A 16829-nucleotide genomic window follows, 5' to 3' on the forward strand; every position below is an offset into this window, starting at 1 on the left:
AAATTAAAATTAAAATGTACTGCTACAACTCATGATGCATAAGGGTGCAGTACTTTATAAAGAAGTGCAGTTACTGAATCAACGGTTGTGTAAGGAGGTAATTTGGTCAGAATCACGCTCCATCACCAGAATTTTACCCAATTAAGGGTACTCATTTCATGAGTGTGGGTGGGCCTCAGAGGGCTCCAGAACCTACAGGGCTGGCTCAAAACTAGAGAGAAATAGGAAATAATTATTTACAACAGCCGAATTAGAACCCGCCCTTGAAGTTAGTAGATCCCTGACAATGCATTAACACTGATATATGTAATTTTTTTTTTGTATTTTAATTAAGGCAGAAGTTTATAAATGCGGCAAGTACCCAAATCCTATAACAACTTAGTAATAGTAAATAAACCAATAATTTGTTGATTAAATAAATTAATTATAAAGGAAAAGATCAATTTCCAATATGAATCAATTTCGATAGGTATGAATAAATTCATCTGATGATAAGATAGGTTTATGATGTTCCCTTAACAACCTAGTCACATTTTTCATCACATAACAATCTTACAAGCCTTACAATCTTTCTTTAAAAAAAAAATATCAGTGTTTTTACCTAATTTATTTTTCAAAAAATTTGATATATGAAATAATTAATGCTTGATCCATCTACCTAAATGTTTATGGAGGTCGATAGCTTAAAGTTTTTATAAAATTGATCTCTCAGTTTTAAAAAAATATAATTGAGGTAAAGAATCTTCTTGCTTTCAAAATTTCACTTATTTATTTTATTATTTTATTTTGTGGCAATTACGAAAGTTATCTAAAATTTCTGTTTACTGTGGTTCCAATTATTTATATAATTCATTATTTTTAAAAAGTTAGAGCATACCTATTTTCTCCCCTTAAAGTTCAAAGGAGAGAATTCAAAATCCAACTATAAAAATATATGCTGATGAATTCCAGTGGGTAATGACAATAAATCCATTAGAGATTTTCTCCAGTGATACTTTCTGTTCCGTCTAATTTATCTTTATATTTAATTTGAGAAAAAAAACGGTATGTGATCTCTCTCAAACAGTCTTAACGACTATCTTAAAAAATAATAACCTAATAGTTAATAATAGATGGATATATAACTGTGCTAAATCTTCCTATTATCCAAGACAAAAGTGCATGAAGGAGAGATAACGAATTCTAACGAACTGCTCCACTTTCTTTGACATATTTTCTAAAATTATAAGTTAATTAGACTTGTATACTCTTAATAAGCTCGATATATGCATATATACATATAATTTGCCTGTGGCCCGTTTGGGCTGAATCACCAAAAACTTTAATAGCCTTGTGAATAGATTTTTTTGTTGTTTTCCCAAAAACTGGCAAAAATGTGTCAAACTATTGCTTTATTGGATTTCTATATTCCAAAAAAAAAAATTTTCCTCTTTAATATGGGTTCTTCACTAAAGAAAAATGAAAATTATTATTAGTTTTATTTTTTATATGAAAAAAATAAAACAATATTGAAATTATAAAATCATTACTTAATTAAAATGAAAAATATTACATTTTTTATTCATATCGAATTTTAAATTTTTTAAAAATATTGAATCTTTTTATTTATTTTCATTGTATGCTCAAAACTGGTAAAAATATATCAAAAAAAGAAAACTTTTATTATTCAATGAGGGGACTGTTGATTTATTGGATTTCAATAGTTACAAAAATTTTATCCACAAAAATATGGGTGCTTCACTTAAAACAAATTACTAAAAATTATCAATAATATGATTTTTTTATATGAAAAAAAAAAAATTTAATATTATAATTATTTAAAAAAAAAAATATTACAGTAATTATAAAGTCATTCATTACTCAATCAAAACTAAAAATATTAATTTTTTTCATTTTTATTCATAATTAATTATTTTATTCATACGAAATTAAAAAATTTTTCAAAATATTTAATGTTTCTATTAGTTTTCGCTGTTTGTTCAAAACTCGTAAAAATGTATCAAAAAAGAAAACGTTAACAATTCCAGGTGATTGTCGATTTAGTGGATTTTTCATTTTTTATTCATATTAAATTTTAAATTTTTTCAAAATATAGAATTTTTTAATTTGTTTTCGGTGTTTGCCCAAAACTGGTAAAAATGTTTTTTAAAACAAAAAACTTTAATAATTCAAGTGAGAGGACTGTCGATTTATTGGATTTCAATATTCCTAAAAAATTCTTACAGTAATTATAAAATCATTACTCAATCAAAATAAAAGGTATTAATTTTTTTTAATACAGATCCGACCATAACGATTCAACGACTCTACATTTCTCTTTGACCATATGCTTTTTCCTGAACTAGTAGTATCTTTCAAATTTATTTTTTGACCAAGTAGCTTCCTCAGAGAGTTTTCCTACAAGAATCATGAATTTTTGAACAAAAGATTGGTGGATTAAGATTTAATGCGCTGATTAATTAAATTTGTATGGTAGAGTGACATATTTTTTAGCTGTTTTTAAAAATAACTGAACAATCACAAAGGAAGATTACAAAAAAAGTAATTCGTCCCAATTCGAAAGAAGGAAAAAGGCAATAATTTTAAAACCAAGAATTGTTAACATGGGCATAAAAACATCAAAATTGAACAAAGTCATGCGGATTCTGATAGCTAAAAATATCCTAAAAATTTTCGAATGAGTTTTTAAGAAAATTCAAAAGTACGTCACGATGCTATTCTTAGAAGCACTAGGACAAATTGGTATATTATTTATTGAGTCAAAATAAACAAGTGAAGTGTATATATCAACCACTGATAGGAGTGTATATATCAACCACTGATAGGAGTGTATATATCAACCACTGATAGGAGTGTATCTATCAACCACTACAATAAAAAAGTATGTAATAAAACGTCAATCCAAAGTTATAAATAAACACTAATGAAAGGTAATAAATATACCTCGTCTATAAATTAAAATCCTCCGTAAGAGTTGGTCTTTGACATGTAAAAGGGTCAAACTTGTATCGTAAAAGTTGTAAATCTTCAGTTTTATAGTAGGTTTCAATACAAGATGCTGACACGAGCTTTCCCACTAAACTATGTAATTAAAAAGTTAATACGCCTCGGTCACTTACCCCTTTAACACACTTACGATTCTTTCGGAACGGATTGCACGGATGTTGAATCAGAAAGTATTATTAAGCTCATTATAAATGGATCCTAGTTTTGATAATAATAAATATTTAATTGATGAGCTGAACACAGTAATATGTTTCATGCTAACTAGTAACACATAGTAGTAAGGATTTACAATAAGGCAGCTTTTCCGAGCTCCATATCTTTGAAATGAACTACAACACCTAATAAACATTATTTGAAGTAGAGTAAATTTGCTAAAACATTAGCACAAATACAGCCCTTTACGTTCAATAATTCAAAGATATATTTTTTAATAAGCAACATTTCATAACGAAAAATCAGCAGTTAGTGAATTTATTTTGGGAAAACTGTGTCTGAGGAGCCACTAAACCTAAAGCGTCTTCCATACACGTAAATATGTCTTACAGTACTCAAATTAAAGTTAGTAGAATGTAATTATAGAAGTTTATAACGTTTTGTTACAGCAACCATTTTTATATTCCCCCTAACTATGATTGGCTGATTTATCAATTTTGACTAGGAACTATACATATTTTTTTATATATTAAAGTAATAAAACGTTTTGGTCAAATTACTGATTTTTTTTTACTCTTGGGCTCTTGGAACACCAGGACCCTGTTTCATAATAAAGTACAAACTAATACTATTAGTCTTGTCGATTTAACTTATACACTGACTAGTACAATAGTAACTTGTACGTCAGTACTTTTAAACTCCTGTAATATCACTAATAGTTCTCCCTATTACGGAAAAAAAGTATTAGTGTAATTAACACGTTGTTGTGTACTTGTATTTTGAACTAATACTATTAGCTTTCATTATGAAATAAGGCCCAGGAAGTACTCATGTACCGTCGGCTCACGGCTGGAAACCACATGTGTCTTCCGTAACTACTGGTCTCACAGCTCCTCAACTGGGTATGGGGGATTCCGAGCGAACCATGTTGAACATGGCAAAAACATTGATTCTCTATGCCCCAGTTATGGTTTATCGGAAACCTCCAAAGACATAGTACTTGCCTATTTCGCTTTTGAGGCGTTGATGGCCAAGCTGGTGAACGGAGAGCATCTCGTCCTCACGGAGAGCAGCTCCCTCAGCAAATGAAAAATAGGAACTACAAGACCTTTGTGTACGAGTGGATAGAAGGAGTAAGATCAAACCACTTATTCCTCTAGGAAAGGAGTTATGCCAAAGAGATCCTCGATCGAACGTAAGCAGAGTTGCAACAAGTGTCGTACAAGCACCTATATTTCCTATAAGGTGAGTACGTCTGTAAATAAAATAAAATAATAAATGCATTTTTAGTTGCTAAAAATAATCATGACTAATGCATAAATTAATTCAAAATTTTAAAAACAGAATTTAATAAAATAAAACCAAATTTAATAACAATAGGAATGGATGGATGAAAATTTTATTTTATTCTGGGACACAATATATAATGTACAATATATAAACCGATGTTATTCTCTTGCACATGCGGACTATCTAATACGGTTCGCTTTTATGAGCACTACAAAATTTTTAGAGAAATAAATTAAACTCTATTTCTAAAGGGAGCTATTTTCACTGACCATTGTACTGTCGTGTACGATAGTAGGTTTTACAGCCGATCGTGATCACTTCTCACTGGAGGTGTTTTTGTGCACTCGTAAACTTTATGTTTTTTATCTGACCTTCTATTGATTGGTGCTAAGCATAATACTTTTTCTACGTCAATTTTAAAGCTTCTAAGCTTACTATGATACTAGAATTCATACATAGTTCTCTATTATTTGGAGGATTATTTCTATTGATTAGAAATCATGAATCTAGAAGAATAAATTCCGAATAGCCAAAGAGTGGATCGAATATTTACACTAATGGAATCAATTTAGCAAAAGCAATTGTAGTTCTTTGGATATTCACGTCTAGATGGAGGTGATTCCTTCCCCTGGTGGTCAGTATTTTGTTCCAACTACCTAGTTAATCTAGCGGATACTAGTTTTAGAGTAATGTGAAACCAGGAAGAATCGTTCAAATAACTGTTCTTAACCTGGAAAGACAAGCATTCCACTCAGACTATTTCTCTTTTGATCAATGGTGTATTGATACTTTGTTCAGCAAGTTGGGCTTACGAACTCATAGAAACCTATGTCTCCAGACCGTATCTAGAGGCGTAATTACCTTGGGGCAATTGGGGCATTGCTCCTGGACTAGCCCCCAAGGTCAGGAGACTCCGAAGATGGGAGATGAAAAATAAAGTATAATTCAGAATTTTTAATGTTTATAAATTTGGGTAATGAGTTTCACAAAAAACGTAGTTCCATTTCTATTTATTTCACTATCCTTATAATTTTCATTAGATTTTTAAAATATAAGATAGCGCTTTTGATATCTTCCATTTCGAATTGTTATTTGAATATTACACCTGTATTAATAGTTATGGGAGGAGGGTAGCTTAGTGAGTAAGGAGCTGTGCTACTAACTCCTGGGACCCGGGTTCAAAACTACCATTCATAGAAAATACTGATGGTTCATTAACCGACACACGCATATACAGATCATTTTGCAAGAACTGGTTATTTCGACTCAGAGGACCTCACTCGACTCAGAGGAACGTTTATTTTTTATTCCTTTCTTAAATTGGAATTAGAAATTTTCACAATCGCAATACATTCCAATATGTTTCATATATGTTTAAATGGAAGTAAAAGTACCTAAGATTAATCAAATAACATCAAATAATGTTATATTTCAATAATGATCAATTTCCAGAAAAAAAATATGTTTGAAAAACTTTATCTAGGAGAACATTGAACGTTAAGAATTCATAATTAGGGCTCAATTTGAAGCTCATCAAATGCATTTTAATGTAGTTTATTATGATTATTTTTGAATGAATAATATTTTTCAGAATATTTGTCAAGGTATATTCACTCCTTGTTGATCTTCGTTATTTAGAAAAAAATTGAGAGTTTGTAAATCTATATTCAGTAACATAACGTTTACTTTCAAAATTAAAGATTATATTTACCTCCATAAACATCTAGCTATATTTCAAGCATTACACGATTTTGCCTGGTAAAGAACAGGTTACATATTTAAGCTACTTGAATACATCAGGAGTTGTTGGTTATAAGAACTAAAATATACATAGCGGCCATTTTGAAATGTATGATTAGGTATATGCACTCAGGTAAAGAAATATGTTTACAATTACTTCTTGTAATTTTTCTAGACCCTCAGGAGGTTTTAGTAAACTTTATATTTATTGGATGTGAAATTTGTCGCCTATCGTTTGAGATAAATAAAAAATTTAATGTCACATTTTTTAACGGAATGTCCATCGGTCGCTTGGGCGATTTTAATACTGATGACCGCGCGTGAGTTTTTCTCACATTTCTTAGTTACAGCGTTTTTCAATATAAAATTTTGATTTAGATTAGGCTTATTTAAGCATAAAAAGAAAAGAGTATTAAAAAAATTTATTTTGGTACAAGAGCAAACTAGTTTTCAAAAAATCAAACATAATTATAAAATAGTAATAAACATAATATAATATTTTGAGATAGAGTTATAAAAAGAATAAAAATATAAATATATCATATTATAAGAACATAACACTAATTCTAAAAAAAAATACTCAGTCTGAAGAAATCTCTTGTGCACAACTGGTGCTAGTGAACACCGTATGAATGTTATTGGTCTTTTACAGTGGACCACTCTTTTTTGTTTAGAATGCCTGAATATAACCCAGAAATTTACAAAAATAGTATTCATACGGCGCAACGATGAAGTGAAAACATTAAAAGACAAATTTTTGTTATAAAGACCACCCAATACACACGCATAGTATCGAAATAAAATTCATAGTAAATAATACGTACCTAATGAATTTCCAGCCTCTTGAAAGCCTATGTTTCCCTAGTTCTACTAATTTTTTCCTCCAGGAATGAGATAATGTCTCACGAGAAGGATTTAATATAGACAATATTAAATATTGTCAGGGAAAGGGGGCTGGACGCTTACCCAGAGCTGCTAGAGTGGTGGGAGGAGACGAGTTATAGAAGGAAGAGACTGTGACCTACAGATTCGAAGAAGATGGGAACTACAATCTCCCTCTAGCAGCTTCCAGACCCGAAAAAGAATTAACGTGAGAGAAATTCTCACGTAGTGACCAATGACGGGTTAAATTTTATTATTAGCCAAAATCGTCGTTCTTTATTTTATATATACTGAAACTTAATGGGTATAATGTATTCTCTATTTCAAAGTTTTTATTTGCCTTGATTTAAGGCATCAAGGCGTGGAATACTTATCCATTAAACTGAAGCCTCAAGAGAAACTTTATCGTGACTGCAGTGGCGTTGAGGAAAAGGTCTTCTCGACATCCCGCGGAACTAACTGTAGCCGATATCGGAGAGCTTTCACCTATTATCTTCTGCCCGCTAGTTCTTCTAGATAAATAACCAGGACCGTATTTGGCGAAGAACATAGATTATTCAGGTAGCTATTGCAAGACATACATCATACATGATCCATTTTAAAAACTGGTACCGAAACAATCCATGAAGGGTCTTGTTCTTGAAAGCATTAATTTGATTCATGAATGCTAATGTACGATTCGCTGGTGTACTGGTTCTTGTCCGATGGTTTCTCCCTCAAACCATTCAAGTATCCTTTTTTACAGATCTAGCTGACTTAGCAAAAACTTTATTATTTGTAGCCGAGATTCATACATCGAGGCCTTACTCACTGAACCGCTAAGCTCTTCTAACTTAACTATAACTCAGAATATGACTGTAATTCTAATTTTTTAAATTTTATTAAAACGATTATTTTCCAAAGATTCTATAAACTACGTGACCGTATAACATCCATGCTTATTCAGACATTCGTCAGTTCTTGTCGTGATTTATTTTTTAAAAAAATGTTTTCTTTTTAAATACTTGAAAACTCGGTCGTAAAAAATTGTGTCTGACATTCATTGTGACTTGAAATTTGCTTAACTAGGGCTGATTTCATAGATTTTAAAAATAATATTTAAGAAATTTATATGTTTTAATGATTAATAATTGGTATTAAATGATGGTAAGGATTAAGGTTAAACACTAAAGATCATGTGGAAGTTTTCATTTGAAAACTAAGCCTAAGATGGGGAGGTATTGGCTTTTCCTGTTAGAATTGGATATTTATATTTTTCAGTTTTTCTCCTTAATTTATTCATAAAATGCTTTAATATTTTGTATTGAAAAATACAAATTTATATTATTTATTATTGCTAACATTGAGATACTTTGGAGGAAGATGTTTTAAAAATTCGTTATTTAAGCTCTGTTAAACTATTTTGATGTTGATAAAATCTGTTCGAACATTTAATTTTATATTGACAATGCGAGTTTATTAAAAACGAATCGATAAAATCGAAAACATATAAAAAATCGATCCAATAAAGTGGTACTTCCGTTCAGTTGATTTTATCGAAAAAATAGTTGTTATATCACAGAAATATACTTGCTCTAAATATGTAATTTCAGTGTTTATATACACACAGGCATACGGACATACTACGAGTATATAAGTCGAAAACTTGAATGAGAAATTTTGTCCGATCGCAATAAATTCCCTATTCTATGTATAGGTAAGTGAATGTAAACATCCACTTAACCGACATATGCATGATCTTAATGTGAGAATTTGGCTGGATAAACCTATCAATGTATCATCTGAAATGTCTCAGCAAACTTCTTGTCTTGATTTTTATTCTTTATTAGCGGGATTAACAAAATCCTACTTTGCTGTGCTAATTTATGTTCTAATTTGTATGTGTCCACATCTTACTTCGTAAATATTTAGTTGGACATTGCCATTTCAATCATCCCTAAAATAAACCTTCATTTTAGAAAAAAGTACGAAAATAAAAGAGTGGAAACATCATGATTACAAATCTGAATGAAACATTACGAGTTAATTAACTCCTCCCCAGTCTTAAAGGCGCCTTATTTCGTTGACTCGTGGAGTACCGGAGCATTACCTACTCTTATAATCTTTTATTACATATTTATTTTGTACAAAGATTTTTGGTTGATTTTTCAAAATCAACGTGTGATCCTTAAAATACTTCAAAATTAATAGTATAATAAATTAGTTAATTATAACTAAAAAACTATTCTTTCGATGTTACTTTCCCTACCCATTCTTAACTTCTCACCTTATATAAAGGTTACAACCTTTTCTTGCTCTGTATTTATTCATGTGGAATAATAGAAAATCACGGAGAATCTCTTTAACTTTGTAATTAAAAATAAAACGACAAAAAAAAATGCTTGAAATAAAAGAAGAAATAATTCACGGATATGTGTAGTATATAGTAAAGGGAGTATTGCAATTGTGAAATATTTAGAATTCGAGTTTTAAAAAAAAAAAATATGATTAAGTCTCGTAAACTTATGCGTGTGTATAAAATCAATTTGAAAGTGTTAAATAAAATTTCTCTTAGGATTTTCTTACAAATGACTTGAAATATTTTGATTGAACTCGGTAAATCGATGTAAAAATAAGTTTTATTTAATTTCTTGTTGAACTTAACCTCATTAAAATAGCATAATAGGGCTTGAAAGACGATTGTTTCAAAAATCTTCCTCTAAAGTCTCTTAGTTTTACTTATTTGAAATAAACGACCAGTTTCCATTGTTATTAATAATAAGCATTGAATAAATACTAAATATTCGAGAATTTGACGAATAATTGAAAAAAATAGAAACACGAGTTCGAATCGAAAAAAGCTGAGACCATCTCTTCAGATCGCATTCTCAGTTGCATTCATATTTTGTTAAACTGTTGTATTCTTGACAGAAGCCAAGTTGCTATTCGTTATTTTCATCACAAGAAACTTTAAAATACGAATTTTTGTAGTAAGAAAGGGAGGGGTGGACAGAAGAGGGGAAAAGAAAATTTAAGATGTATGTATCACAAACAATGTATTCGATTATTGTGATAATGCAAAATAAAAAAATAATAAGTTAACCCCTTTTCATGGCTAAACGTTTGATTAACGGACTAACGTTGATAGGAATATATTTGAGTTTATGTCAGTTATTTATTGCTATAATAATCGTTTAAAAAAAGGAAAAAGATTACTAATATTGTTTGAAGTTGATGAAGGTAGCTACTATAAATAATAATTTTATAAAGTAAAAGACGAAGATCAGTAAGGCAAATATCTTCTCACCCTTTCACTCGAATTGTGAGTCATTGAGGTCGAATGCGGACTTTTTTTTATGCTATCAGTTCCGTTGACTCTTGTAATTCACATTTATTTCCCGTTGGAAACTAACATCAAATTTCTTACAGCTTTGATTTATAATTTAATTTTTTATTTTTTACGAAAGTTCATGGAAGCAGGTTCTTATAAAAATGTTTGTACTTTCTACGTGTATATAGATTTTTTTACGATGTTTCAATATAAATAAAATAATTTATTGACCCGTTATGACAGGAGAGGCAGTAATTTAGTTCTGTTATAAATTTCAATCAACATGGAACTACTGATTATTTTTCATATTACTTATTTATTTTTTTAAATAGGAGCAACCATAAAATTGTTATTTATTTATTAATTTTTTTTTATTAAGTAGTTTTAATTCTTAAACATTGAAAAGAAACGGATTCTGTATTTCTTTCATCCTTTCTGAGCTAATATTGAATATCTATGAACATTATAAGCCAAGAAAATCATAGGTATATCTTCAATTAATACTGACACTAGACAGTTGTCTTGGTGTTTGTCTCATTTGCTTCTTTGTTTCTCACAGATTTCTCTCGAACGGTTTTAAATTGCAGGTATGGAGGGCAAGAAAGGCAACTAGTCAGATAGAATAATGAGACATGGCTACGTCAGTCCGAGATATGCCAGTCGGTCAGTCGAGATTGTTTTAGAAATTGAGTAGATCAGCCTAAGCGCTACTTTTCTATTAATATATATATATATCAATGTTGACCCTGGAAAATATTAGGTTACCAACAAATACAATTTAATACACGGTGTTCAAGACTTTATTCGATATATTGATACTTCATTATTATACTTTATTCGATATACTGATACTTTATTTATGATCTATTAGAAAGGTTCGAGAATTCTTAGATGAAACTTAAGAGTGTAATGATAAAAATAAGAATACATCTTGGATAATTTAGTTACATTTGACAGTGAAGTCGACATTATAACATTTTATAGTTTTTCTCCTGCACAATTGATTCCATTCAATTGATAGAATTTCCTTTAGAAAAGGTTTTTTTTCCCGATTCAATGCGTCTTGAAGATGTAAGTCACCAAAAACCGCGAGCATTTTTTTAGTATTGAAACGAATAATTTGAAAATTTAATCAGTTCGAAATTTTGAGATTTGAGTACCTAATTCCAATTGTAAAAAATGTGGTATACATTAAAATTGACTACAGTTTAAAATCTATATCAATACATTTGAATTTCACAACATGGGATAAAACTAGTCGTGAGGACAGTTTCTAAATATTTATTTAACCCATAATTTATTTATAATCTCTCTCGATTTTTAAGTCATTCTTAAACTGATCACAGTTTTGACAATACGTTTTCTATTGATATGACTTTGAAATAGAGGAGGAAATATGAAGTGCTCGCAATACTTAATCGTAATTTCTGTATAGATATAATTTAGAAATGGACATAAAGAAGCAGTACTGCGTTTGTGTAATATCAATTACAGAAATCTTCAGAGGGGTTTTATTATACCTAAGGATGTTGTATTTGAATAAAAAATAAACTTATTTTAAATATGAGAGATTTCCAAAATAGTTGAGAAATTATATTTCAATATAATTGGGAAATTCGTTAAAAATATTAATTATATTTAAAATGCTTTATTTTACCAACCGATTTTTTTTTACCATCGATTCGAAGTTTAAATTGGAGATCAGGATAGCTAAGTGAGTAAGGAACAGTGCTAACTAACTCCAAGGACACAGTTCTAGATAATTATGTGTTCTGCTACTGTCCAAAAGTCAATTCGATGGTTTAGGGAGCCTTCCGGGGCACACCCACCCTCTATAAAGTGGGTATCTCTGCTAAAGATTTATCACAAAAAAAAAAAGGTAAAAGTTTCAAAGATTTTAGTTACATATTAAATTTTAAACTCTCTTAGTACATTTTATGTACTTCAAATTATAGCTGCTTTCAATTTGCCTTCATATTCACCAATTGATTTAATATTTTGCTGTATATTTAATTAATGATTTTTTACGGTTATATTTCAAGGAAATTAGGGAAAAAAGTATAATTCATAAAGGACCGATCTTAAACTTTTAAAATTGAACCATAGTCCGATTTACGTGCTGAGAAGTCTCTTCGCGTAATTTAATAAAACGAATTCATGAATTAACCAGTAGTTGATTAGTCCTGTATAAGTCCTCCAGTAGGTGTGGGTCTGAAAAGAACAGTGTGCAAGTGACTTTCACACAGTCATGAATGTTAGAGTCCCCTCCTGAGTCAGTGAGGACACTGAGGGCGTGCTCATATTAAAAAAAGTCGTCGAAAATGTGAAAAAAACCCTCCAAAATGAAATTTGTCTAATCATGTTGGTGAGTTTGGTTTCTTATACTCAAATATCTACCTATAAACGAAAACATGGTAATTGGTTCTGCCATCGAACAATACTTGTGATGCATAAGCCTTATCTTACAGACGTTATTTCGGCATTCAGAAAAAGTGATTTTACTGGTTGTTGTTATTTTGTTTTAAACTATCCATCAAAAAATATTTCGGCCTAGTCAATACCAACGAAAGTTAATGTACAAATTGTAGTTTTTCAAAAGTAGGTTTGATCTTGAAATATGTTTCTTAATTTCTTTGACCACTTCCAATATAATACTAGAAAAATTCGATTTTTCACTTTTTTGACAGCCCTCCCTCTCCCCCCCCCAAAAATGAGCTTTATTGACCTTTGTGGTGAGACTATATTCACATAAAAGTGTACATATTGGAGCAACTTTTGTGTACGTTCTATTGTCATTGAGTTGTATGAAGTCAGCAATCTTCATAGAAGGTGTAACCAAAATAAGGTGAAAACAAGAATCAAATTATCCACTATTAATAAGAATACCATTTAATTTATAGGGAAAATTATTTTAATGATAGAAAAATTAAGATTTATATTTTTACAACTTAAAATATTATGAAAATAAAAATGCATTCTATTGAATTAAGCACCCAGGAGAAGATAGGAATTCATGAGAATTACATAAGATTTAAACAATTTCAGATTTTTGCACAAAAACCACTTTCCACCGCTGTGGGTTGTACATCGTAGTGTGACTTTGAAATTATATATATATATAATGTGATATGTGATGTTTAGGTTTCCCTATCTATTTATTTTTGAGGTCCTGGCTCAAGGAGCATAATGAGAACCATAAACAAATAAAAATTATTGTAATAAATTGAAATGTCATAAAAAATCAACTGTTATGCTAAGAGCCTTTCGAACGCGAAGCTCAAGTCGTTTCTATTGCATAAAGATATGCATTGCATATAACAGTCAATTATTTTAACAATAATAAGTATAACTATAATAATAAGTATTTTTTAAAGATCTATTGAGTTGAAAATTATATAATTACTTATTGAATTGACATAATACACAAGGGAAACAATGTTTTCAATATACCCGTATTGTCCTCGTATGTCTGTCTGGTCAATTTTCTTTTTCCTTTACAAGAGCAATTTCAATCTACGTTTGTACAAATTTGAACAGTCGTAAATTATATGGGTAAATGTTTGAGCTTGTCCTGCTAGAGTACAGTTATCGTGTCGGCAAATATTGAATCAGTATGGTTTGGTCCGCCACCTTCGATCAATACGCGGGCCTTGTGGTTTATGATTATCAATATGGTTTTATAACTGGATTATTACAGAATGTATGGATGAATGTTATATACTTTTAGGAGAAAAAAAGTATTTTATTAATTCCACGTTCTTGTCTGTTTTTGTCACTACAGGGACGCATTGACACTTTATTCAAAGAACAATTTGGTTTCATGTCTGTCGGTCTGTAATGAAATCCAAAAACTTGAATTTGATCAAATTTTTCAAGGATTAGGGGGGTTGGTATCTAAATGTACCAGTAGTACCAACCACTAATATTGCTAACACATGCGTATGCCCATTTTCCTTGATGTTCCTATTAATTGAAAATGGTTCCTCTTATTAGGCATAGGTTTTGAATTATTGGGAACATGGTGCAGTTCCATTTTTACCAAATTCTTATCACAACTTTCCCTTAGTTGTGCTCAAATGTATTTTTCTTTACACACACCTAAAGGTATTTCAGAAATGGCTCGTCCTTTAAATTTTATTTTGGGACGACAAATCATGATGTACCCAATATAAATGATGGGTACCTGAAATTATTTGAAATGGTAACGAATTTAGCCTTTTAGAGGTATGAATAGAAAATGTTTTATCGAGATCTCCTTACTCAGATTTCGGAGGAGTTTATGTCACAGTTATTGAAAAAACAAATCTTTTCCTATATGTGTTTATTAATGGGCAAAAAAAGTTTGGAATACAAAGTCCTGTCATAGTCTTCTATAGAAAGCAACAACAACAGAAAGAGATATAAATGGATATGGTTTATAAAAAAAAAAAAAATGTTGTTGGAAACATATTGTGTAAAGTTTCCATTTATTAATGTAATATGAAATATATATCTCTTGGAATGAGATTAATTCACTGGATTTACTCCTTAGCAGCTCTTCATTGAAATATTTGAGATTTGTGAAGTTTAACTGTCCCCTAGTTTAAGAAAACTAGAAGATTGATAAGGACCTGGAAGAGGGATTGCATATAATTGTACAAACATTATATGGTAAAGCATTTATGCATTTTCGATTATAAATAAATTAAAACCTTGGATGGTTTTAATTTTTTTAAATGATTTTTTTTTTACATTAAAAAATCTTTTTCACAGAAATTTTCGTTCTTTCACTCACATAAACATAAACATAAAACTTGTTTCAACCATATACCAATGATGTGATGTTTATGAAATTATTTTGTACTTTTCTCCATTTTTATAACATTATCTTTTAATATTCACAAATATGCTTTTAGATATTGACATGCCACAAGTCACACAGACCAGTATTTGCATATCACGCGCGCTTATCAAAATGTCCGGTGTATCTCGTTTTATAGTTTTTGTCATAGTGTCATCTATAACTTGTAATCTATACGTCAGTGCAATTAGGTCTTTATTCAATGTTAAAACTTAAATTTCAAAAATTATCATTATTTTCAAAGTAGAAGTCGTTTTCTGTGATAATTCGTTTTAAAATTTTATATTAAAATTAATTTGGAACAAAATTAATTAACATTTTATTAGTTATAAATGTATCTTGCCATTACAAAATATTTCTTTTAAACATAGATATTAAACTTTTTATTTAAAACAATTCAATTATTTGAATTGATTAATGAATGAATTTATTAATTCGTGAGGATTAATAATTACTACTCATGAGGAATTAATAATTAATATAAGTTTTGAAATATCCAGAAATTTACACCTTGTTTCAACCATATACCAATGATATAATATTTATGAAATTATTTTATATTTTCCTTCTTATTTTCACAAATATAAAAATATGCATTTAGATAATGACATGCCATAATTCATACAGGCCAGTAAATGCATATCATGCTTATCAAAATGTCCCCCACATCTCATTTTCTAGTTTTTGTCATACTGTCATCTAAAACTTTGTCAGCCCAATTAGGCATTCGTTCAGTAGATCTATTTAAATTATTAAAATAGAAGCTATCAAAAAGTAGAACTTATTTTCTATGTATTGTTAAAAAAATAATTCTTATGGTGTTGATATTTAAGAGAGAAAAATTATTGATAGAAGTTAAAATTTTCTAGAAATATTATTTGAATAATTATGATTGTTTTTTAAATTTTAGTTACGGTATTTTTTTAGGTCTTATAAAAATGATCTTATCTAATAATATCTACTTATACTATACTAAGTAATATAAGGTCTTATTTACCTTCCAATTCCGTACTTCTCTTCTCATCTCCATCCTTCTTTCCATCCGCACTCTTTTCCTTCTCTTCATCCTCATCATCATCTTCGCCGTAGAAGCCGGCTATTCTCTCAGCTACCGTATTCACCATGGTCTTCCAGTAGGGACTCAGCCTCTCGCCCGGGTCCGGTTCGTTGTTAGGGTCGGCGGGGTTCTCGTCATCGTCACCGGTGAGCCAGTGCTCGAAGTAGTTGAGGGCACGCTCCCTGATGCAGTAGCCTGGACGGACCTCCCGAAGACATGTTATCAAGGACACTAGGGGGTCCATGGACAGTTCGGCGGCCTGCCCTGAAGCGTAGCCTACCCCGCAGACCAGGAGGAGCAGCCCGAGATACATGGTGGAGTCAATGCCGACTCTTGGGTTCCGGTCGCTTATATAGCCTCGCTCCTTTCTGGGTCAATCCCCCACCTTGGCCTTGCACTTGGTTCTCCTCTCCTTCCAGCGATCTTATCGTTCTTCGGGCTCCCTCTTCTTCGTCAGCAGGCTCGTTATGGATATCAAGTCATTGTAGCCATGTCCAATGTATTGATAATTTTAGGGACTCGTTCATTGTTTTTATTTAGTATTAATGTTT

At 30.4% G+C, this 16829-nt stretch overlaps 1 protein-coding gene across 1 annotated transcript in view; it reads right to left on the reverse strand.

The window, feature by feature from the left end:
* LOC106680485 (uncharacterized) overlaps positions 1–16591 on the reverse strand; it is a 63419-nt gene extending 46828 nt beyond the window's left edge. Inside the window, exon 1 of the mRNA XM_014420228.1 lies at positions 16219–16591. Coding sequence (XP_014275714.1) covers positions 16219–16591 — 373 coding nt within the window. The remainder of the gene's footprint in view (positions 1–16218) is intronic.
* Between the last annotated feature and the right edge of the window lie 238 nt (positions 16592–16829).

The sequence above is a fragment of the Halyomorpha halys genome, unplaced genomic scaffold (assembly GCF_000696795.3).
Source record: "Halyomorpha halys isolate HHAL.00 unplaced genomic scaffold, Hhal_1.1 Scaffold265.1, whole genome shotgun sequence".
NCBI classification, from domain to species: domain Eukaryota; kingdom Metazoa; phylum Arthropoda; class Insecta; order Hemiptera; family Pentatomidae; genus Halyomorpha; species Halyomorpha halys.